Here is a 25,468-nt window from a genome sequence, read left to right as displayed (position 1 = left end):
TCCTAACCATGATTCCAGCTACAGCTACTTACTTTAGTGTTGTGGACTTAAATAATGCGTTCTTTAGTATTCCTATACACAAGGATAGTAGATATTTGTTTGCGTTCACCTTAGGGGGATGCTAGTTTACATTTACTTGTGAACCTCAAGGGTACACAAAGAGTTCTAGCATTTATAGTAGGGCTTTGAAAGAACAACTTGATACCTTTGAATTGCCCTCTACCTGTACTTTGCTTCAGTACGTTGATGATTTGCTTCTAGCTGCTGACTCTGAGAGTGCCTGTAAGGAGGGCACTGTGTTATTACTTATTCATCTAGCTAAGCATGGTCACAAAGCTTTGCTTAAAAAATGTCAATATTGTTGTCAGGAGGTCGCCTATTTAGGCTATCTCCTGTCAAAGGAGGCAAGAAGATTGACACCTGAAACAATAAAACACATTTCCGGTATGTCTGTCCCAAATACACAGAAGGAAGTTAGGGCCTTGATAGGTATGGCTTCTTACTGTAGGTTATGGATCCCGAATTTTTCACTAGTGATCAAACCGATGTTGGCTTTGACGAAGAAGGGCATTTCTTCGCCATTGCCATGGAACACGGTACACCAGCAGTCGTTTGACTTGCTTAAGACTGCATTATGCTCTGCACCAGTTTTGGGCACACCAAACTATGAAAAGGCCTTTGTGTTGTTTGTGCTTGAATGTGATGGATGTGCTTTGGCTGTATTAATGCAGGAACATGGAGGGAAGAATAGGCCGTGCGGTTACTTTTCTTCCGCCCTTGATCCTGTAGCATGCACCTTGCCAAGATGTTTGCACTCTGCCGCTGCTGCTGCTGCGTCTGTAATTAGAGTGAGGGAATGGTCCTAGGCCATGATCTAACCCTGATGGTGCCTCACTCTGTTGATGTTCTACTGAACCGAACTCAAAGCAATACCTCACTTCTGCACGGTTGACAAGATATGAATTGATCTTGTTTGCTCCTCACATTCAAATTAAGAGGTGTTGTGTCCTTAATCCGGCTGAATTCCTACCTTTCCCGCAAGATACTACTTGCGGCGATGAAGTGCCACATGATTGTTTGTATACAACCGAACAAGAGGCAAAGGGTAGAATTGAGTTGAAAGATACTCCCTTGGATAATCCGCAAGGAGAGCTGTTTTGTGACGGCTCCTGCTTCAAACTTCCGGATGGTACATCCACAGCTGCTTATGCCATCACTACATTAAGCACGGTTGTGGAAACTAAGAGAATCATGCATAATTCTGCGCAGGCCGCAGAGATTATAGCATTGACCCGAGCTTGTGAACTTTTCAAAGGGTTTGTAGTAAATATATATACTGATAGTCAGTATGCCTTTGGGGTGGTCCACAACTTTGGGAGACTTTGGTCAGAGAGAGGGTTCCTAACTTGGCATGGCACCAAAATTCAACATGGCTCCCTAATAGTACAACTACTCTCAGCGCTTGCGCTCCTTACTCAGTTAGCAGTTATGAAATGTGCAGCACATCGAATGATTACAGATGATATAGGGGAAAGGGAATGCTTTCGCTGATCAGATAGCTAGGCAAACTGCTACCGATCTCCTTACGGAGATGTATGTTTCAAGGGAATCTGTAGATGCTTATACAATAGATGAGGGTGTTGGGTCTGTACGGGATATCCAAGCAGATGCCATGTTAGAAGAATCCAAAAGGTGGGCTGAAGGCTTGGGGAAACTTGATGATGACGGGTGTTGGGTGGATATAGTAGTAGGGAAATGGCTACTCCCTGACACGTACGTCATGATGATGGTCATCATGGCCCATGGTCCTACGCATGTATGTGCCCAGAAAATGGCAAAAATGTTAGAGAAGGTTTGGGTAAATGACAAAATTTCGAAAATTGCCCAGCGCTACGTCCGGGGGAGTGCGTGATTTGCCTGAAACACAACATGGGAAAGGGGACAGTAACTCCAAGGGGTAGTTTTGGGCCACCCTCTGTCCCCTTTGAAGTGATCCACTTTGATTTCATTGAAATGGAACGATGCGATAATAAGAAATATGTACTGGTGGTTATCTGTGCTTTTAGTAAATGGGTTGAGGCTTTCCCTGTTAAAGATGCTACAGCTATGACTACTGCAAATATCATGTTAAAAGAATACTTTCCACGGTTCGGTTTGCCAAGAGTTATCTGGTCGGACAATGGTCCACATTTTGTCGCTGCTGTAATTCTACAGATTTGTTCAGCATTACGAATTGACAAACGGTTCCATTTGGCCAGACATGCTTTTGTGCCGGCACCAAACTAAAATGGCTGGACGCCTTACCGATCATGTTGTTATCTATGCGCACAACCCCTCAAACTAAGACTGGGCTCTCTCCATTTGAGGTGGTAATGGGGAGACCTGACAATATTGGAACCTTCCTAAATGTAACTCGTTAAGAAATTTCGAAAATGTACTACTTTCAGATTATTGTAGCCAATTGACTAAAAACCTGTATTTGATTTATCACCAGGTACGAGAAGCTTTACCTGTGCGATACGAGGGCCCGGGCCACGGCATACAGCCTGGGAGTTGGGTGCTCGTCAAATTGTTTGAGCGCACCTCCAGCCTCGTGCCTCGCTGGCGTGGCCCATTCTAAGTCCTGTTGGTCACCCAGACAGCGGTGCGGGTCGCTGGCCGAAAAAGAACTGGATCCACGCGTCCCACATCAAGAAACTTCCTCACCCTGTGCCACACGTTACAGAAGAAACAGAACTCCTCGTTGATACTGCAACCAATGATCCCAAAGCTGTAAGCAGCACTGAGAGTGTGTCGGAGAATCTCTCTGACCCCGGGAGGCTTGGGGAAACTGCCATTTTGTCTATGCACTCTCAACAAATTTTGTACCCGGAAACTGCTGTTTCAAATTCAGCCCCTTCACTTGCCTCTGACACGTTGCTTCCAGCAGGAATTGACAACATATTGTTTCCGGATCAATCGGTACCAGGAAAAGTACGATATAATCTACGACCACGAAGATAGACTTACAGCACGGTTTTTCTGTGCATCTGATAGACTAACGGCACGGTTTTGCTGTGCATCTGATAGATTTACGGCACGGTTCAGCTGTGTATTCGGAAAAGGAAAAGAGTCATCGAGGGCTTGCTTTTTGCCCAAATTTGAGAAAGGGGATTCTGTTGGCTAGGGTTTGTGGAAGGACTAAGAAGTCGCTCGACCGGGAGGTGACCAGCAACAAACTTTGGAGTGTCCGTTTGAAGACTACGATGCCTGCCACTGCTACCGCTTGTATGGGACTTGTAAATAAGGGGGTGACCAACCGGGACAATGGACAAAATGCCTGGGCCCTGAAAATGTATTGCTGTATTCTTATAATGATATTTAGGTTTTTAATAGTCGCTGCCTTAGGATTGTGGTACCTCGAGGAAACTCACTCTTTAGAAATTTTGTTGCCTACTGAATGTGCACCCATTGTTCCTACTCCCTTTGTGCATTTGCATACTCTATCTCCTCGGGATTCCCAGCACAGACAAAGGTACCACAATAACACTTTACTACTTATCATGAATGTTACACATGCCATTTTTAATAAATCCAATTGCTGGGTCTGTTCGCATTTACGGCAACACAGGCATAAGGGGCTAGGTTGGTATATTCATCCTTTACCGCTGACAACTGCTTGCTATGCTTCTCTTAGAGCACTGTTTTTTGGCCGATGGAATGATAGCATCTCAGGGAACTTTGATGGCACCAATTTGAATAGTTTTGAGAAACGTGTTTTGACTCCCCTGGGATGCTCGCTTTTTGCAAATAGGAGTAAACCGAATTTTGCTTTTATTAGTCCTTCTGATAAACTCTCTCGTCCTTTCCAATCTTTGATTTCCTTTAAAATGGCTCTAATAGGCAATAAGGACGCCATGCCTCCTTCTTACACTGTTAACCATAGCCCCGATTCAGTTTCTTTTTGCATATGGAGGAATGGAACTCAGTCAATGGGAAATTTTTTAGGTTGTGCCAATGTTGCAAATTTGACTGGGGAGAACAGACCTTTGTATGTAGGCGAACCTGTCTACTTTGTCTGCAGTAATGTAGCATTCCCATGGTTGCCCAGGGATTGGCAGGGAACCTGTTATTTAGGGATCCTGTTACCTGGGTGTTTATAGCTAGTACAAAAGAAGTTTTGAAGGCTCGTCCACGGCGGGATGAGAATGGTGACACCCCAGCACAAATCTTGGGAGATATAGCTAAATCAGTTGTGCCATTTTGGGGGCAGATAGCGAATTCAGAAGGTATCGAAAAACTAGCGAGAGTACTGGAGAGAACCATCAACCGGACCACGGACCTACTCTATAATATGATGTTAGAACAAAAGGCGATAAGAATAGTAGCACTTCAAAACCGAATGGCATTAGATGTCATTCTAGCTGAGCGTGGTGGAGTATGCAAATTAGAGGGGTCCGCTTGCTGTGTATTCGTACCAGATTCCTCCCCAACTATCTTCAAGACAATACAGAATCTGCACATCCTTAGTTCCGAAGTGCATGTTCCCGAGGGAAACTGGGATCTAAGCGCTTGGTTGTGGGACTTCTTGCGTTCTTGGGGTTGGAAGGTACTTTCGGTCTTACTAATTATTTTGAGAATCCTGTTGTTTCTTTGTTGCTGTATTCAGTGTCTACCTGGTATGTGTTCGATGCTAGGGGGATGTTGCGCACAAGCGATAGGTTCGATAGGACATAAAGTGTATGTCCCAGATAAGACTTCCAAAGAATATGGGCCTCATTACGAGTTATGCCGGTAAGGGAAAAATGATGCCGGTATGTAAATACCAGCATCATTTAACGTTCCGTAGCATTCTGACCCACAAACCCGGTATTAACGGCACCGTTATTTACGGTGCCGCTAATAGCGGCACAGGCGCGTACACGCGCCTCCTCAGGTAGTAAATACCAGCATGCCAGAAATAGGGGGCAATCACAACCCACGCAAACATGCAAATACCGGCATCGCGAACACGGTAATAACGGGCTGCATGATGCCGGAAAAACAGGCATCGCGGACCACCAGCAAACAGCAACCAAGATACAAGGCAGCTGCCACAGGTGCACACAATCCCCACAGGTGGAGTCAAAGGAGGCTGTGCCAGTATGAACTGAGCACACCCACACACGGCAACCCCCCCCCCCCCGGCATAGCCAATGCAGAGTTGGCCATCACAAAAGGCGCACAATGAAACACCACACCCCTTCCCACACCAAAATGCCACCACTAGCACCATCAAACATGTTGCAGGAGGACCCGCCCATAGTGATACAACCACAGCAGCAACAACAGGCAGCACAGAGGAGACGCAGGAGGAGAAGGAGGGCGAGACATGGCCAGCAATCACCACCAGCGCAGCCACCAGTGCCACGTAGGCAGCCACCAATCCCTTGCACCAGACCCAGCCTATGTAAACCAACCCCTGAGCAGACGCACACCCTGGACCGGTTGGACCGTGACACCATCACCACCATAGTGGACATGACACAGAATGACATTGCTAGCCACATCGAGATACGCACTGCCATCCCCCCACCAATAAAGGTGGTTACTGTGCAACACTTCCTGGCCCCAGGCACCTACCAACACACAGTGGACCAGCTGCATGGCATTTCACAACCACTACTCTCACGCATGCTGGACCACGTGCCTGGCAGCCTGGTGAGTTGCACAACTGTCCCATGGCTGTGCTGTGGGGACCTGATCAGTGCAGATGCAGAAGGGGGGGGCTACTGCACCTGGGTGGCAAGGGGGGGAATAGTGCACCTGGGTGGCAGTAGCCAGTGAGTGGAGAGTGCATGCCGAGCCAAACACTCCAGACCTGAACTAGCCAAACCGAACCCGACACATCACTGGGCCACAAATGCCAAACTATGCATATGGATGACGACAAGTAAGAGCCACAACCAGGCCACCATGGCAATGTCAAGCAATGCAGGACTGAACAGGATGGTAACCCTGGCAATGTGGCCAGTGTGAGCATGCATAATTGTAAGCATGCATAGAATACACATCATGAATTGGAGGCCAAACATTGCCGCACTAACACAGCACATCTGCCTCAGCATGCATGTTTACACCCTGCATCATCTATCAAACCACATCCAGTGTCCCACACCTCATTACAGTATCCATAGCATCTATGTGACTATTGCGTATACGTACAGGGACATGTGCATGCCCACAGCAAATAGCTGCCGCCATGACTGAGTGCCCTGAAAGTTGGCAAGTCAGAGTGACACACACCTATTCCAATCTGCCTGCAGGTGATGGAGGATATACCTTCAGGCCGTGGCTACTTACCCCAATGCGTAACCGCTGAACTGGCATGGATAGGAGTACAATCGCGTGCACACTCGTACCTGTGTTCTGCCTGAGCATACCTTTGGCCTGTGAAAGCGCGGTTACGATGCCAATGCAGTTCTGGTGGTGCACTCCTATATAGGCCTGAGGGGGTGGCAAATATCACCATGGCCTGTGTCATGCTGCACAACATGTGCGTCCGGAGGAATGTACCACTGCCAACTGACATAGACATGCATGGGCCGGGTGACCATGAAGGGGATAGAGACGGAGGCGAAGGAGCCCCCCTGCCAGTACATGATGCACGGGATGGCCATGCTGTACGCCAAGCACTAATCCACGTGTACATCTGAAACGCACGGACCATGAAAGGAATGTTCCAGTGACACACTGGCTGCATGTGGGCATGCACACTTGTATACTTAGCAGTTCACAACCGTACGCTATCACACATTGAATGTACATGCACAAAATTAAGAATGTCCAGCCATTGAATTGCTTGCAAACAACGGGTGGATTATTTGCATACACGTGATAATATTAACATTCCCCTCCAAACACCCCAGTGAACCCCCCCTCTCACCCCACAAACCCTCCAAACACCCCAATGAAATCCCTCTCCCTCCACACAGATGCTAAGTGTCCCCATGTGTGCATCGGACAGTGCTCCCTTCCACAATGTGTCCTGCCACAATGTCATTGTCCGTGCATTCATTTCTTTTGCATCTTGGTGTTGGGTGGTGCCATGGCCGGCCGTCGTGCGCTCCTCCTCATGTGACGCACCGGACTGGATTGGGCCGAGGTGGCAGGGGTAGTTGTGGCGGAAGTGTCAATTCTCAATGGACTGCCTGTGTCAAGGTGTGGCCGCTGCATTGGAGCGTTACCTGCACGGATGGCCTCCGTGAGTGTCCCCATGCACTCCTGGAAGGCACGCATGGATGCCTCCACTGCTGCAGCATTGGCTGCTATTGCCCTCACGATGGCACTCATGGCCTCTCTGCTTGCTTCTACCTGCTGCTGCATGACCTGGAGCATGGACTCCTGCCGGGCCTCGACCCTTGTCAGGCTGGTCTCGAATGATGTGACGTCCACAGGTCTGCAGGTTGCTGGCAGGGTGGAGGAGGGCAGAGTGGAGGAGGGCAGAGTGGAGGAGGGCAGAGTGGAGGAGGGCAGAGTTGTGCCTTGCAGGGTAGTGGTAGGCGGCTGCGCGGAGCCATCCTCCGGGGCACTGTCCTCGAACAGCGCAGTGTCTGATTCACCGAGGTCTGAATCATGCAGGCACGGATTGTCGAGGCACTCAGACTCTGCTAGAGGTTGGGGGCTGGCAATTGGGCTTGGGGTGGGTGTGCCAGGCATCATGTCTGATTCCTCTTCCACCTCTGTGGACACAACGTCCTTGGTGGCTTGCGGCAGGGCTACCACTGTTGTGGTTTTTGGTTGTTGGTCAGTGGGTGCAGGTGTTCCCTGCAGGGTTGGTGCCTTGCGTGGCATGCTGGCTTTGGCAGATGACTTCTCCTTGGACGGTTGTGTTGGGGTGTCCCTGGACCCCTTTTGTGCACTGGACGTGCTCGCACCCCTGTCCACTGGTCTACCTTCATCGTCAGTGCCTGGGGGATAGAAGAGATGCGGGTCATCAGTGATGTGGTCAATTGGCGGCTGTGATGTATTGTGGTGGGATGTGTCCATGCATTCAGCCATCATTTCATTTCTGGTTTGTTGCTTTGGGTGTACTGAGGGGGTATGTGGGGGATCAATGCATGGCTGGTGGTGTAGCATTAGTTTGGTCTCTGTGTGGTGGGTGCATGGGCATGGTTGGGTCATGTGGCACCTCTGTTGGGATTGGGGTCGTCACTCTGCGTCCATGTGGTGCGGGAAGTGACGATGATTGATCTATGGGTATGTTGATGCATCGCCTTGCCCACTCTAACTTCCCCATCAGTTGGGCCACATCATGTGTCGTGATACGTGGTTGTGATGGTACACTCACCTTCCTCTGTGGTGTTTGCCGCCCCGACCTCCTGATCTCCGATCCCCTCAATGCTTTCGGTGTTGATGAAGCGACTTGCCGTCTCCTCCATGGCATCAATTGGACTGGGGAGTGTGGCCCACCGCCTGTCGCCCTTGCGGCTCTCCGATTTTCGGACAGGGTCCTCCAGACACGGAGGCGGAGGTCATCCTACCGCTTCCGGCAGTCGCGCACACTCCTTGGGGCGCACCCCACTGCTGTCACCCTCTGCGCTAACTCGAGCCAGACCTCTTTTTTGCGGGTTTGGGCCGCATGCTTGAGGTCTGTGCAGCGTATTACGTCCGCATGCTCTTCCATTGTGTTGGCGAGCATGGTGAGCTCAGCGTCCGAGAACCGCTGCTTCCTCTTCCTCTGGGTGGATTTCCTGCTGGCCTTGGACATGGTGATGCTCTCCTGACACACGACGACACGGGAGGAGTGTTGGTTGTGGAGGATTGCAATGGATTGTGTTTTTAAAGATGGCCGCCGGCCCATTTCCCGTTACTGTGCGATGACGTAATTTCCGGGTCCATTTTTTGCGAACACGGTAATACCACGCCGGTATTACCGTGCCGGTATTTACGGGTTAGTGTGAGGCGGTAGCGCAATGGGCGGGCCCCGCGATGCCGGTATAGGGGGCTTGGAGGCCCTTTACCGGCATGGTGGTATTGCCACTACCGGCATGGGGGAACGCGCGTGCTCGCGCACTCGTAGTCACCCGCTATTGGCGGGTTCATACGTGCACGGACCCGCTCATTCCGGCATGCCGGTAATGAACACGGTTTTACCAGCAAACTCGTAATGAGGCCCTATGTGTTGAAGGATATTTTAGCAAATGACCTAATGGCAATATATATTTCCGAGAGTGATTCAGGGACGATGATGCATGGAGTTATTTGCAAGGAGATCCAAAGTAGTTTTTAGCACTTGGCATAGGCCAAAAAGAGGATTTGTCGAAAGAGAAAGTATATCGTGCCTCCTATTGTAATAAATATATTAATATTGGCCTACGCCAAGCTGCTCGAAAAGTCGCTTGCGAAAGAAATCCGTGTTACAAGGTCCTAACCTTAAATCCATGTAAGCCGCCATTTTAGGTCAAACCACCATTTAAGGATTCGTTGTGTAAAAGTCACCCTGTGAGTTAAAATGGTGGACAATGTCATTCCAGTATACAACATGGCCGTCTTGTCCTCTGTACATAGCTAATGTGTAACTTGCCTGCAGGCCACTTGTTGAGGTCGTGAACTGAGACCTTGTCCTTCGTTGACCTATGTGTAGAAGGATTACTCGTGCAATGAAACTAATCCACGAGCATATGTTGAGACAATTTATTCAAATACTGAATGAAGAACATCTGTTTAACTACATTGTATTAATGTTTAAGAAGGCCTGCATGGAAAAACTTAGAATACACAGTTATTGGATAGGCTTGTTGATACATGTATTAAATGCAAACCAGTTATATGCGGTTGTTTGAGACTTGGCACGAACCCTAGATCGGCGATGTATTAAATGGAATATTAACCAGAAGTGGGGCTGGACATCGCGCCCATCAAGTGTATAAAAAGCGAATGCATTCTAATGTACAACGTCTCTCACTGAACACATTGAACCACGCTGGAGTTCGTTGTGTTGTACTGAGGGCCGATAGCTATCTGATTTTGCTCTGTTTTTGTAACTGGATTCAGTATAAAATAAAATACTTTGTATGTTCCTTTGTAACCCGTGTTCGGTGTATTTCCTTTTGGGGTACTCAGCCTCGATATTTTGATTTTGTTTTCACAGGGGCAGGTGCTCTGAAGGTGCCAGTCTCGCATGCCAGGGACAGGTGCTCTGCGGGTGCGAGTCTCGCACGTCAGGGGTAGGTGCTCAGCTGGTGCCAATCTCGTATGTGAGGGGCAGGTGCTCTGCAGGTGCCAATCTCGCATGCCAGGGGGAGGTGTTCTGCAGGTGCCAGTCTCGCATGTCAGGGTTAGGTGCTCTGCTGGTGCCAATCTCGCAGGTCAGGGTTAGTCGCTCTGCAGGTACCAGTCTTGTGAGTCAGGGGCAGGTGCTCTGCGGATGCCAGTCTCTCAAGTTAGGTTTAGGTTCTCTGCGGGTGCCAGTCTCGCATGCCAGGCGCAGGTGCTCTGCGGGTGCTAGTCTCACATGCCAGGGTTAGGTGCTCTGCGGGTGCCAGTCTCACATGTCAGGGGCAGGTGCTCTGCGGGTGCCAGTCTCTCAAGTCAGGGTTAGGTGCTCTGCAGCTGCCAGCCTCGCATGCCAGGCGCAGGTGCTCTATGGGTGCTAGTCTCACATGCCAGGGTTAGGTGCTCTGCGGGTGCCAGTCTCGCATGTCAGGGGCAGGTGCTCTGCGGGTGCCAGTCTCTCAAGTCAGGGTTAGGTGCTCTGCAGCTGCCAGTCTCGCATGCCAGGGGCAGGTGCTCTGCGGGTGCCAGTCTCGCATGTCAGGGGCAGGTGCTCTGCGGGTGCCAGTCTCTCAAGTCAGGGTTAGGTGCTCTGCCGCTGCCAGTGCCAGTCTTGCATGACCGGGTAGGTGCTCTGCAAGTGCTAGTGTCGCATGTTAGGGGCAGGTGCTCTGCAAGTGCCAGTCTTGCATGCCAGGGGTAGGTGCTCTGCAAGTGCTAGTGTTGCATGTCAGGGACAGGTGCTCTGTGGGTGCCAGTCTTGCATGCCTGGGTAGGTGCTCTGCAAGTGCTAGTGTTGCATGTTAGGGGCAGGTGCTCTGCAAGTGCCAGTCTTGCATACCAGGGGTAGGTGCTCTGCAAGTGCTAGTGTCGCATGTCAGGGGCAGGTGCTCTGCGGGTGCCAGTCTCGCATGTCAGGGGCAGGTGCTCTGCGGGTGCCAGTCTCTCAAGTCAGGGTTAGGTGCTCTGCCGCTGCCAGGCTCGCATGCCAGGGGCAGGTGCTCTGCGGGTGCCAGTCTTGCATGCCCGGGTAGGTGCTCTGCAAGTGCTAGTGTCGCATGTTAGGGGCAGGTGCTCTGCAAGTGCCAGTCTTGCATGCCAGGGGTAGGTGCTCTGCAAGTGCTAGTGTTGCATGTCAGGGACAGGTGCTCTGCGGGTGCCAGTCTTGCATGCCTGGGTAGGTGCTCTGCAAGTGCTAGTGTTGCATGTTAGGGGCAGGTGCTCTGCAAGTGCCAGTCTTGCATGCCAGGGGTAGGTGCTCTGCAAGTGCTAGTGTCGCATGTCAGGGGCAGGTGCTCTGCGGGTGCCAGTTTCGCATGCCTGGGGTAGGTGCTCTACAAGTGCCGGTCTCGCATGCCAGGGGTAGGTGCTCTGCAGGTGCTAGTCTCACATGTGAGGTTCAGGTGCTCTGCAAGTGCCAGTCTTGCATGCCAGGGGTAGGTGCTCTGCAAGTGCTAGTGTTGCATGTCAGGGACAGGTGCTCTGCGGGTGCCAGTCTTGCATGCCTGGGTAGGTGCTCTGCAAGTGCTAGTGTTGCATGTTAGGGGCAGGTGCTCTGCAAGTGCCAGTCTTGCATGCCAGGGGTAGGTGCTCTGCAAGTGCTAGTGTCGCATGTCAGGGGCAGGTGCTCTGCGGGTGCCAGTTTCACATGCCTGGGGTAGGTGCTCTACAAGTGCCGGTCTCGCATGCCAGGGGTAGGTGCTCTGCAGGTGCTAGTCTCACATGTGAGGTTCAGGTGCTCTGCGGGTGCCAGTTTCACATGCCAGGGGTAGGTGCTCTACAAGTACCAGTCTAGCATGCCAGGGGTAGGTGCTCTGCAGGTGTTAGTCTCACATATGAGGGGCAGGTGCTCTGTGGGTACCAGTCCCGCATGCCAGGGGTAGGTGCTCTGCAAGTGCTAGTGTCGCATATCAGGGGCAATGCTCCCTCTAATTATTTTTCTCTACGTGCGGAAATGGCTGGCCGTTGTGGGCTCGTTATTTTCCATGTGCACAACTGGCTAACGATGTAAGACACTTTGTGAGCATGCGTATTTAGTGAGCTATCATTCCCAAAGCGTTTGTAAGGCAGTTTCTCCTTTCCAGCTACTGCAACTCTTTACAAATCATTGTAAACAGTGTAATTTGTGATAACGTTTTCAAAAGATAGACTAAACAAAATAATTTATTTTAAATGTGATTATAAAACGTCCACCAGTCTAAGACTTAAGGATCTGCCACAGTACCGAGCAAAAGTATTCCTTCTGAGACAATGCATGAAGCAGGGCACAAAATGTGCCCCCACCACTAGCCCTGGCTAGTTGTATTTATTCTTGGTGAGTAAGAAATGGTGTGCTTTGTGTATGTATAGAATTAAGGTGGCAAGTGACTTTTTATGGCTTACTAGCAGCTTGCAACTTCAAATTTTGACCCCTTCTTTAAGTATGTTATTCCCTTGGAAAAGCCTCATCTGTATTACAAAATAAATTCACTCATCATTACTGATGTGGCTGGCAAACGTTCAGACAGGATACAATTTTGTATATGGAATAATGCCAACTAAAAAGAACGTCCACTGTAATGAAGTAATTCAAAGGCCAGGAGAACATAATTTGGCTAAGGATGAAAATTGCACCAGAATAACCACGCCACAGAACATGATGAGAATTCCTGTGCCGCCGCTTACATCCACACTACATTGTCCTGTGAACAGAGCTGTGACAAAACTTCCTCATAACCAGTCTTGCAGCTAAGAGGCATACCGCCACCCATTTTTATTCCCTAAAAACAGGTAACTTTGCTCAACAAAAATGGTAAACAATGAACATATTCATATATCACCCTTCTTCCACCCACAAAGCCCCATTGATATTTTTGAAGCAGTGGCCAGCAGAGCAGTGGCATACGAAGGAACTCTACTAATATCAAGAGGAATTATAAGGGGAAATACATCTTTTAACAGATATAAAGTAGCCCTTTGGCAAAGCAAATTATTTGACTCCCTGAAAAATCATTTGATTCCATGTAGGAAGTAAAATCTCACCAGAGCCCTAATTGCAACCCTGACATAGGAAGTGAAAGAACAGGGCACATAATACAGCCTATGGTTTTGCCATCCCTTGCTCACTACAGCCTAGATAAAAATTGAACAAGGGCCTTACTGAGGTTTCTCATGGAGCATGTGGAAGAAAGGCACACACATGTGTCTTTCATGTGAAGAGCAGCATTCCCAGAGGTACAACAGTTTGAGTTCCATCTTCTGTAACTAGGGACCACTCTTTTGTGCAATTCACTGTTATCTGTTACACAAGATGCATGGGGATACTAATGGCACTAAACACAGAAAACATTATTGTATTGAAAAGCCCTCGGCTAAAGAGCATGGAAAGAAACAGAAGGTGCAGTTTCCCAGACTGCAACTAGAGTTTTCTATCCTTCAGCCAACAACACATTTCATTCACTGTGCTGTGCTGCTGAAACCTCTGACTTGGTTTTTGAAAGTTGTTAACTTGCTCTTAACCCCCTTTGTGTGTTCTCTTTAGTCCATACCCCCAAGCCCTTCACAGCTCCTGTGCTAGCCTCCAATACTGGGGGGAGGTCTGGGAAATTCTCTACCAGCACAAACACAGCCCATTGACTTGTCCTTGGGTGGATGGCCCCTGGGAGAGTCTCAACCAAGTCTTTAGCTCACTGTTCTTTTCACAGAGAAGAAATGTCCCCACATATCAGTCTTTGTCCTGCCCAGGGGTAGTCCAGCACCAAAATGCTAGGCAATTCTCCTCTGAACAAGAGTACCACAGCAACCCCATACATGTGTTTCAGCCTTGTTGGGCATCATCAGTGAGGTGAAGCTGTGTCTCTCTAAAAGCAGTGAGCAAGGGGACCACGTCTGGAGTCCCCATGTAATTTAGGGTGAGACCCAAAGTTACTTGCTATGCAAAACAGGGGGGTCTGGGAAACTCTCTACCAGCACAAACACAGCCCATTGACTTGTTCTTGGGTGGATGGCCCCTGGGAGAGTCTCAACCAAGTCTTTAGCCCACAGTTCTTTTCACAGAGAAGAAATGTCCCCACATATCAGTCTTTGTCTTGCCCTGGGGCTGTCCAGCACCGAAATGCTAAGCAATTCTCCTCTGAACAAGAGTACCACAGCAACCCCATACAGGTGTTTCAGCCTTGTTGGGCATCATCAGTGAGGTGAAGCTGTGTCTCTCTAAGAGCAGTGAGCAAGGGGTCCACGTCTGGAGTCCCCTGGTAAGAGTCCCACATGAGATATGTGCTGTGTTTTGGGTATGCCTAGGGCCGCTCTTAGGGCACTGTTTTGGATTGTCTGTAGTTTAGTGGTGTTGCGTTTGCCGGTGCCTAAGTATAAGGCGTTGCAATAGTCCATTTGGATAGGATTAAGGCCCTTGCAATTGTGATGCAGCTTACCGTGGACAGGAATGGTTTGCATGCATAAATCAGTTTGCATGTGTAGTTGGTGGCAGAAGCAGTGGTGTTTATTTGTTTATTGAGGTTGAGGACCGAGTCTAGGTAGAAGCCTAAGGTTTTGACCTCCTTGGATATTTTGAACTTGATTCCATCAATGAGGATGGAGTTGCAGAGGGAAGAGAGTTTAGTCAGTCTTTTAGGGGACCCAATGATTAAAAGCTTTGTTTTTTCGTCGTTGAGGCTTAGGCAGTTGGTGGCCATCCAGGTTTGTATAATTAGATTGATTTTGTTGATCATGGTTACGTCTTTGTCATAGTCACCTAGGATAGGGATGAGAATCTGGGTGTCATCAGCATAGTTGGTATATGAGACACCCAGATTGTCAAGTATGTCGAACAGGGACTTTGTAAATATATTATACAGAGTTGGGGATACGCAGGAGTCTTGTGGTACTCTGCATGTAATAGGTATTGCGTCCGCTACGGATGAGGGTGAGAATACTCTCATGGATCTGTTGTCCAAGAATGAGCTTATCCAGGTGGTGGCTTCTTTAGAAAAACGGGCAGCTGTTTTAAGGGGGTCACACAGGACAATATGGTCGACAAGGTCGAACGCGGCGGATAGGTCTAGCAGGAGAAGGATGGATGCTTCACCTTCTCGGCACCGTTGTTTCCGGACTGGCATAGTTGTAATGAGGCCCAATTTCTTTTTGAAGTATTAGGGCTTCCCTTAACCCCATGACATGTGCATGTGTGAGTGTGTGGTGAAGGGTGCACACTTAAATGTATAGGTGGCTGCTTGTGTGAGTGTATGGTAAAAGGGTGCACACTTTAATGTATGGGTGGCTGCCTGAGCCAGCCTGTATAGGGAAAGGGTGCACACTTAAATGTATAGGTGGCTGACTGTGTGAGTGTATGGTGAAAGGGTGCACACTTAAATGTATGGATGGCTGGGTGTGCTTGTGTGTATATGGTGAATGGTGTTTGTGCTTGTGTTCAGGGGCACAACAAAACTACATTTCAGGGGCTAACCCTTCAAATGTTGGGAGAGGCGCTAACGTCATTTGCGGTGAGGGAGGGGCAAACTTATTTGTTTGGGGCATCTCATTTCTTTATGCATTTTAATGAGACTATTCTTGTGCAGCTTCAATGTTACAAGCAGTTAACTCTCTCATTTAAGGTTGAAAGCACCCACTTATGGACTGCTGTGAGAATGAGTGGTCTCCTGTTCTCCCTCTACCCTTCCAATCACTCCCCTGGCATGCAAGTATTAAACCCACATCACGATTTCAATTGCCTAAAAAATGTGGCATTTGAATGCAGGTACTAATAGTGAAATGCTTTATGTTAGTAATTGCTGAGCTCTTGTTAACAGCGAAACCCAGGTGCCATTTAACATCTGTGTCCTGTTCTGTCGGGAAACTGCTCTGAAGGTCAGTCAGGTCGAGTCAACATAGCCCAAAATTTCAGGGGGGAGTGATGAATCCCAGTCACCTCAATGGTGTTGCACCAATACATGTGTTTAATGCTTTGATTACTCAATACTCCTAGCCCTATTCTTCCTCGTCCCAGTGTGTATGAGACAGTACTTGTGTATAAGGCATGCTGCCTCATACACAAGTAGTTGGGTGAGGTAGAGGTACATGGAGGTAATGCCTGACTTAGCTACCAGTAATCTTCATTACTCCTAGTCCCACTCTTCCTCATCCCAGTACTTACCTATAAGGCAAAGAGCCTCATACGTAAGCTCTGGGACAAGGAAGAGGGACGTGAAGGTATTTCTAGGCCCAGGAGTGGATTTTGAAGGATGGGGTATGGTTGGGAGGGAGGGGGGATGTGTGGGGGGCAGGATTGTGCAACAAATCATAATGGCTGTCCATGTCCAGACTAAGCAGGCATGATATTTGGTATAAGTGGCTTGAGAGGCATTTCGGTGCATACAGTCTAATCATTCCTCAGTTTGGTATGACTTTATTTTAACTGGGCATTTCTGATAAAGCAGCCCTGCTAAGTGAATTACCTGGCTAGACTGCCATTTGTGTGCTGCCAGTCTAGCCATTTCTTACTGCAGCATTGTATATTTATCTGGGCATCTGTGATCAAATTATATGATATAAGTCATTAATAACGCACCTGTACACAGGTGTTTCTAGGCCTTGTGAGTGAAGATAGAGGGAGGACAAGACAAACAATCTTACTAGGCCTGTGTCATTCAGATTGTGCAAGTGCGAGAACGAGAACTGCAGGGGCAAAGGGAGGGGGGAAGTTCAAGGGAGAGGGGAGGGAAAAACAGGGCAGCAATGCTCTGAGTAAGTGCAGCCAGGGCAGAGGGGCGCTGGGTAGTTCAAGGAGAACAAGGGACTGTAGGGTTACAGTTACAGCCCCTAGGTGTGTGGTAGGCCCAGAGGCAGTGCAAGGGTGACTGATCAAGAAAGAGTCTGGAGTGAGACACTGAGGGCAGCCAAGCAACCAGTCGGTACAGCAGACAGGTAGGTCAGGTAGGCCAGGTCAGGTGGGCCAGTAGGGAAGAGAGAGAGAGAAAGCAGAGAAGAGGAAAGTTTTGAGCTGCTTCCAGACCATCAGGTGGTCCGGCTCAAGTTTGAGAGGGGCAGGGAGGCTATTCCAGAGGGAGGCACCTGCAGAGGAGAGAGATCTACCCCCCACCCTCTGCCTGGAGAAGCATCTAAACCTTAGAGAGTTGTAGGCAGGGCCATCTTAACAGTTTTGGGGGCCCGGGGCACAGACAGCCTTGGAGGCCCCCTCCACCCCCCCGAAACTGATGTTGCCCCCCAAAACCCATGTCCTACTCCCACCCCCCTCCAAACCCATGTCGCCCCCGCGACACGACACCCATGCCTCCTCCATATCTCGAGTCTAATTCAACAGATACTCATCTAAGCTTTAAATGGATTATCTAGTTGTTAATAAAATATAAACATTATACATCTGTGATCTGTTTCCCCAATAGGATGCTATATTAAGGACATTTCACTTTGTTTTTCTTTCGAATAATATATTTTGTAAGAAAATAAAGGAAAAGGATTTTAAGCAAGCATTTATTAAACAAAATGAAAACCTAACAGTTCAACATGAACTTTTTTGCCTGTATGAATGTGTCCAAAGCACTTGGAAAAACATGAAATAAATAAGGCAGTACAGAAATGACAAAAGCATGACAAAAGCATGTAACAAAACATCAGAATTCACTTGGCATTTCAGTTCATGCCGCACAGCAAATGAGATGACAGTGAGGATGTGCTTTCTACACCACCCACATTAAACTATGTGTTTCCTTCTAGATTTGCGTATTGCAAAATCCTTAATTATGTCTGAAAATTCTATCTCTTGAACCATTTCAGATTCAATGCCCAACAGAGCCAAAGAATTCAGCCTGGCTTGAAGCATACGATTTCGTAGCTCACTTTTTATCAACTTCAATTTTGAAAATGAACGCTCCCCACTGCAATTTGTCACCATCATAGAGAGGAATATTCTTAATGCAATTTCTAGATTTGGAAATGCAGTGCCAAGCTTATCATTGTTTATTATCTTGTAAATACACGAAAGTGACATGGTTTCTTTCTTTTCAAATGTATAATGCTTAAATTGTTGGCATTCAGAAATTAGGTTGGATTTCTCAAGATCTTGGTGGTAGTAAGAGGCCAGCTTTATACAATGTTCACTCATTTCTTTTCCATCCATGTCTCTCAGGTTCACGAAGAATCCAAATCTATTGCTGATATCTTTGTATGCGTCACCTCGTCTTGTTAACCCATTAATTATTGAGTCCATGATTGGCAAGTATGTTTCTGTGTGAAACTTCTGCCGTCCTTGAAGGACCGTGTCACTAGCAGCTCCTTCAAAGCCAGTTAGACGAGAGCTTCGCTGTTTCACACGTTTACCTTGGTCACTGTAATCTGCCTCTGGCGCTTTTGCCTTTGCCTTGACTTCATATTCATTAAATTTGTCTCTTATTTCTTGTACATACAACTTCAATGACTGGATGATATTAATTGCAACAGAGAGGTTGATATCTTCTTTCTGAACAGTTGTGCTTGTTTCATTGAAACGTAACAGAATGTCATTCCAAACAATGGTTAGAAAAATGGTTTCCAGCTTCTCCATTTTTTTAAGACGACTTAGTGCATCGTGTGTGGTGTCTTTTGTTTGTGTTTTATCACTACTCAGTGAATCAAGAGCAGCTTGAATTCTTTCATAGCCATCACACAGAGCATTAACTGCATCTGCATGAGCTGACCATCTAGTGTCAGACAAGCGCTTCACAATCTTGTGAGCTGGACCTACAGAAGACACCAACACATTCCAGCGATGAGTAGAAGCAGAAAAAAAGGTGTCCAAATGTTGAACAAAGTCAAAATAAGATACTACCTGCATGTTGCACTCAGCAGCCTTGACACCAACTAGATTCAAGGAATGTCCTGCACAGGGAACATAAACAGCAAATTTGTTGATCTCTTTTATCCTTGCCTGCAAGCCTGAGTACTGTCCTGCCATATTGGATGCATTATCGTATGAATGGCCATGGCAATCTGATATGGGGATACCTGCCCCTTCCAAGAACTGGACGACAACATCTGCAAGGTACTCTGCTCCATGGCCATGAATTGGGAGAAACTCCAGAAATCTCTCCTTTGGAGCATCATCCTTTACATATCCCACCGTAAAAGTCAACTGGTCAATGTGACACACATCTGGAGTGGAGTCGACGCTAAGTGAATAATACTTTGCTTCTCTCAGTTCTGAAATAATAGCAGAGAAAACCTTTTTGCTCATCAGTGTGATGAATTCTTCACAAATATTTGCTGACAGATAGGATGGATTTCCCCTACCAGCATTTCCATATTTTTTGATGTGTTCGTCCAGGAAGGGATCAAATTGGCTGATCATCTCCAAAATCCCTAAATAATTTCCATTGTGCTGTGATCCTATAATCTGATTTTCTCCTCGGAATGCTAGACCCCGCGATTACATGAACTTTACAACTGCTACAACTCTTTTAAGCACATCCTGCCAGTAGGTTTGTCCATGTTTTAACTGTTCAGCTAATGCTGAGTCAATGCGGCCAGTTTCCTTTTGACGTTTCCAAAGTATTACATTGCACCTTTCATGTTCAGGAGCATGTTCATGTTCATGAATGCGGGAAGATGCATGCTCCCAGTCATTAAAACCAGTTGTACTGAATGCGGAATCAGTACTAGAAAACAAACGGCAGACAAAGCAGTAACTGAACCTTGTGATGGGGAGTATAGCAACCATTCGCAGTTTACAAGTTCGCCATTCCGCATTTTTCGCTTAAATAATGCTTGTGTTAAGCATCTTTTTATTCTTTTGTCACCAAGTACATAAACACGGGTTGACTTGGAAAAATTGCTGTTGAGGTTTTGACAGGCTGCCGAACCTTTTTTAATCCAATAGTACCGCAATTCGTTTGTGATAGGATCCCATAGTGCGGGATCTGTGGAAGAACATGTGACGCTCACTGATGCAGTTTCCAATATTTCTGCAGGCTGGTTGTCGTCTTCTCCTCCTGGTGCAGGGGAATGTTGCTAAGCCACTATTTGTAGATGTCCACTGCTAGGTGAAGTGGGAGCAGCAAATAACCCCTCAGTGGACTCTTCTATGGACTCAGCATGAGCCTCAGTGTGCGCACTTTCGCTTTGTGGTTGCTCCTCAATAGAAGTATCACTACTAGATGGTTTTGGCTGTACAGAGAAAAAGGAAGACAGTTTTTGTTGATTACCATGCTTCTCTTTTCTTTCTACTTTTTTCCTTTTGGCAGCTCCACTTTCATATGAACGCCTCATTGTGAGATCATGTATTGATTGGCTTTTTTTTCTTTGCTAAAACTTAACTTAGCAGGAGCAGAGCCTTTCATTCAGAGCCTTTCATTCAGATAGACTTGAAAACCGCTGGCTTGTGGCATCCTCTTTTCGTGGATTGTGAACCTGAAAAGGCAGAGTACAAGGAAATAATTTTAGTACTGTACCTTTGAAGTTTAAAACATGACATGAATTAGAATATGGCAATACTGGCGTACATTGGCACAGCCAGCATTACAACACCTTGAAGTGGTGGTATATGCATTTTACTGAGGGTCCACTCCACAGGCAGTGTAGACAGTGCATCAGAGCACAGGGAGGGGAGCCCTGCCTCTGTGCACTGCTAGGTGGTCAAAGGTGTGAGGGCAGAACCTGCGGACATCTGTTATCAAAGCAGGTACCAGCCCTGTGCATTGGCTGACATGCTGCTGGCTGACACAGGCTGCCATGGAACTACTGCCAGCGAGCCCCAGCCGGAATTGCAACCAGAGCCAAACCTCATTTGCTTTCGAGGCCAAACGCTTGGAGTTTATCTCCAGCCGAAATGTGTCCATAATGCTAAGTTCCACCCTCTAATTCACCACACAGACACACCAGCACCTGTTTGCCCATGCCCACTACTGCAGGGGAGGACTGGTGCACTGCCAAGCTGTCATGAGTGTATATATATTTATGCATACACTTTCATACTTGACAGAATAGGTGCAACCTCACATGTCCAGGTGCTGCCGGAATATGCCAAGTGTGGCATCAGATGGGGGAGTCGAGAGCTGAATCTAATGTCATGTAAAGCCCCATTTGCCAGGTACAGGAAAAGGTTCACATGTCCAAGGACTCCATCATATGTTCAGTGAAGCCTCCCATGCCCTGCACTGATCTACTATGCCACATACAACGGCATATAGAAGGTATAGCTATGACCCTATAAGTCCAGATGCCCACTGCATCGTCAAATACTGAAATGCTACCATCACAGACGAAAGGAGGATAGCTCAGGGTCACCACGCTCGCCTTGGAAACAAGACGACACGAAGCAACACAGGTTCGATCCCCAGGGTCGGCACTTAGAAATCTCTGTGTACTAAGCGCGTCATAAATACGCACTAAGACATATTCAGGGAACAGCGCCTCGATGCCCCCGGGCTTTTTAAAAATGCAAATAAATAAGTGCAACATCGTATGCAATGCATTGCTGAAGCAGAGTCTAGCCCATGTTAGGAGACCCTTTCTGCCCCAGCCCTTCTAGGTTTTCAGAGGTTAATGAACAGCTGCCAAATCATAATTGCATTTTTAAGTTGCATTGTGATATCGATTATGTAGGTCACTCAATAAGTTACAGTACTGGTCACCAGTCTGCCAAAGCAATTCTGCAGCGTTCAGAGTGAAGTCCGAATTCCCAGGCAACCCAATTGCCACTATACAATTCATAGCATTAGATGGACATGCGAGGCTGAAATATACACATGGTGAATATATACCGGACAAGTAGCAACAGCAGCAGTAATACTCATAATAATGTATTGTTTATATCACAGCGTTACAATTACAATCAACACAACATATCCAAAATAGAGAAAATATTAAAAACACATAAAGGTATGTATAAAAACTGTGCAGATAGCTGAAAGGGACAACATAGATGTGATCTCACAAGACACACGCCACTGTAGTGGCACATACATTGGGCCAAAGAAAAAACATTGGGCTGTGGTTTTGCTGCTCAGGTGGTCACAGCTGTCTTCACTCAAATGCAATGTAATAGTTGCTAAGAGGATTGCAGCGTGGAATGACACCCAGGGCCAAAATAAGCCAGTTCCCTGAAGCTGCTTCTGGGTGATGTAGCTACTCGCCTTCCGCGACTGATCCCTGCAGTGGTGCCAAAAAGCCTCTTTCCAATGAGTCCTTCTCTCTGGGCGTCCCTACAAGTGGCCCACATCCAGACACTAACTCCAGACACTAATATGCCTCATCCAAGCGAGTGACTGAGCACCCTGAACAGTTCGAGCTCCTCAAACTGAATCACTAGGCTCAAGTCACTGTCTAATCCAATCCAAAAGGGTTCCAGAAGGTCCTCCTCGGACCCCAGCGGGATCCCCAGCTCCGTCTTCAAGGAGGAACTGGGGTGCCTGAACCTAAGCTCAGAAGGCATCTCAAGAAGACTTCCACATCACAAACTTGCTTGAGTCAAGGAGCGAACCCCCATAACTCCACCCCATATAGTGCCGCAGTGATGACCTCTAGGGGAGCTTTAACAGAGATGGAGAAGATATGGGCATTCAGTCTTAATGTCCCTGGATGACCGGTTGAGTTTGCCCTGTTGGCATTCGATCTTTTGTTGTGCCGGCTGCCCCCATGTGGGAGATGAGCCCTAGACTCGAGAGATGTCCACCCAATGAGAAATTAACTAGCATTTATTCATTCATTTTTTATAGCGCTTTTGACCATAGTTAAGGTCCCAACGTGCTATTGGAGGGACCATTACATGTTAGAAACCCTTTATTCACTAGCATCGGCACTGCGGGTCTGAGAGATTCGGAGCTGAGCATTCCTAGTGCATCCCATCCCAACACTCTTTTATAGGTTTTAGATCGTATTGTGGAAAATACACGGTCTGCCAGAACATTCCACGGCGTCAGTGAGCGCGGGGGGCTCAACGTTCCAGATTGAATGCGTGCATTTGAGCTTCCTTCCGCGTGAAGGTTGCGGGCTTCGTTAGCGGATAGATAAATAATAATAATAATAATAATTTAGCATTTATACAGAGCTACGAAGCGCTGCTTATTATTACCCATGGTGTGTGGTATTTATTGACCTCAGAAGGATGAAAGGCTGAGTTTGGCCCCGCCGGGATTCGAACCTGCGTTAGCAGGCTCTGCACCGATGTCAAAGCGAGCGCTCTACTCGCTGTGCCACTTGACCGGCTTGATAATCTCACAGCTGCAGAGGGGAGCGCCTGCTTAATGTATCATATCTCTGTGCTTTGAAGCAGACGAGGTCAGTAAAGAAGCGCTCCCTAAACATTCTCACTGGAAGAAAGCAGCCTGACTACTCATGCTGTGACAGTGTGTGAAGGGTGCAGTAGCCGCACACTCTGTTACTTTTCTTCAGCTTCCAGTTTCTCTAGCTGCAGAGCTTCAGCCGAAATGGTTTCAGGCGACTCCGCTCATATGGCGGGTGCGTGCGTATTACAGAACCCTCAAGCTCTGCTTTTACTCGACACGAGGCTGCATTTGCAAAATGATGGCAGCAACTGCACATATCAGCGTGTACCTTTCTTATTGCAACCATATACCAGGTGTATGATGACGTGGCAGTAATGGGCCATGCTAGACTGCGCTTGTCATGTAAAAGCAACACAACACTTGAACATGTGATTCTGTAATTTACAGACTATATGGCTAGTAATACCGCATGTGAATTCCCAGGACTAGTGACTATAGCGCCATTGTGCAGGGGTTTGAATCCGTGTTTACCAAAGTGCATCGGGCAAACATCTCCAAGCTGCACAGGGGAGAGGTGCCTCTGGGCCCTCCTGCCCCCCATTCAGAGCCGGTGGGCCCAGGGCTGGGCAGGGGCGGGCGCATCATCTCCCTGTTCCCCACGTACGCCCAGGGGCATGCTGGGAATTTCAGGTCAACTGGGGACTATAGCGCTGTATTTTAAAGAGCCACATGTTTGCGTTTACGAACAGGAAAATGAATTGCTTTGTGAAATACACTATAATCATTCAAGTAATGCAATAGCATAACAAAGCACAATTTGAACTGGGTTTCAAATTAATTTCTTTTTTTTCACTTGTTTCAATCGAGTATGTGATGTTGTATTTCATTAATTAAGTTAGTTTCTTTTTTATGCATGAAGTTTTATATTTTGTAAATTATTGCTATGACTTTTATGATCTATTCTGGATCGAATTAAAGTTTAACAAACTAAAAAAAAAAAACACTAAGCACAATACAAAGGAACCCATTTAAAAGGGCATAAGGAGCAGTGGGTTAGCAAAGATGCATTGAAACGATAGCAGATGTACAGATTCAACTTAACCAAAAAGTAAATAGAATTTTTAATTCATGAAAGGAATTCTGAATATGAGGCTAATTGCTTGCCCCCTCCCTGCCCTCCCCCTCTTTGTTTGTGGTCAGGTTATGAAGAGTGTGTGTAACTCGGGCGGAAATTACAGTGCGGTAATTATATGCACTACTGGGAACACTACCCAGGTGCAGATACACAGGAAGATTTTTACCATAGGTCTCTGAAAGGTCAACAGGAATGGGGAACAGTACAAACTACAATGACCAAATGACTCCATGTAACAGGGGCACAAGTCTCACTCCCAACCATGCAATTTAATTTAACAAACAAAACAAATGCATTCTCGGTGTTGTAGTCTTGGTTAACTCGAAGTGGACACATTTATGTACACCTGATATGAGCGATTTTCAAAAAGGAAAGCTGGGACTGGGGAAATGTTGTCTGGTGATTGTGTTCAGTCACTAAAACAGACAAAAAGCGACAGCCCGTATCTTTGAACCTTCTTGAATGAAAAGGATTGTGGAGTAGTAGACAGGGTTGTAGGGAAGCTGACTAACGTGTGCAAAAAGGGGAAGCAAGGAAGAGGAAATAGGCTGAAAAGGTGCACTGACAAAAGAGTAATGAGGCGTTTTTGGGGGTGCCATTCCCGTTTGGCCCCCCATAGAGACGTCCCTGGTTGTAGGTAGCTGAGCGAAGGGCTCGAGAAGAAAGATATTATGGAAAAGAGTGTTGGATGTAGTGCGGGCCCCAGGCCCAGGAACCCTTGTGGACATTGCAAAGGGTCTTGAACTTGATCCTTGCAGCAAGTGGGAGCCAGTGGAGAGATTTCAGGGCTGGAGAGATACGATCCCTGGGCTTGAGGCCAAGGATAAGTGTCACAGTCCTGTTCTGGATTAGTTGCAGAGGGTGGACAGTAGAGGAACGCAGATTGATGAAGTGGCTGTTGCTGTAGTCC

At 47.5% G+C, this 25,468-nt stretch overlaps 1 protein-coding gene across 1 annotated transcript; it reads right to left on the bottom strand.

Annotated features, from left to right (window-relative positions):
• Positions 1–17,917: 17,917 nt before the first annotated feature.
• On the bottom strand, positions 17,918–19,549 carry LOC138522126 (zinc finger MYM-type protein 1-like). The gene has a single exon (XM_069635382.1). The coding sequence runs from the start codon at positions 19,547–19,549 to the stop codon at positions 17,918–17,920; it is 1,632 nt and encodes a 543-aa protein (XP_069491483.1).
• Between the last annotated feature and the right edge of the window lie 5,919 nt (positions 19,550–25,468).

Source organism: Ambystoma mexicanum, chromosome 13 (assembly GCF_040938575.1).
Source record: "Ambystoma mexicanum isolate Mex_15411 chromosome 13, UKY_AmexF1_1, whole genome shotgun sequence".
In the NCBI taxonomy this organism is placed as follows: Eukaryota; Metazoa; Chordata; class Amphibia; order Caudata; family Ambystomatidae; genus Ambystoma; species Ambystoma mexicanum.
This window is presented reverse-complemented; position numbering and strand designations above follow the sequence as displayed.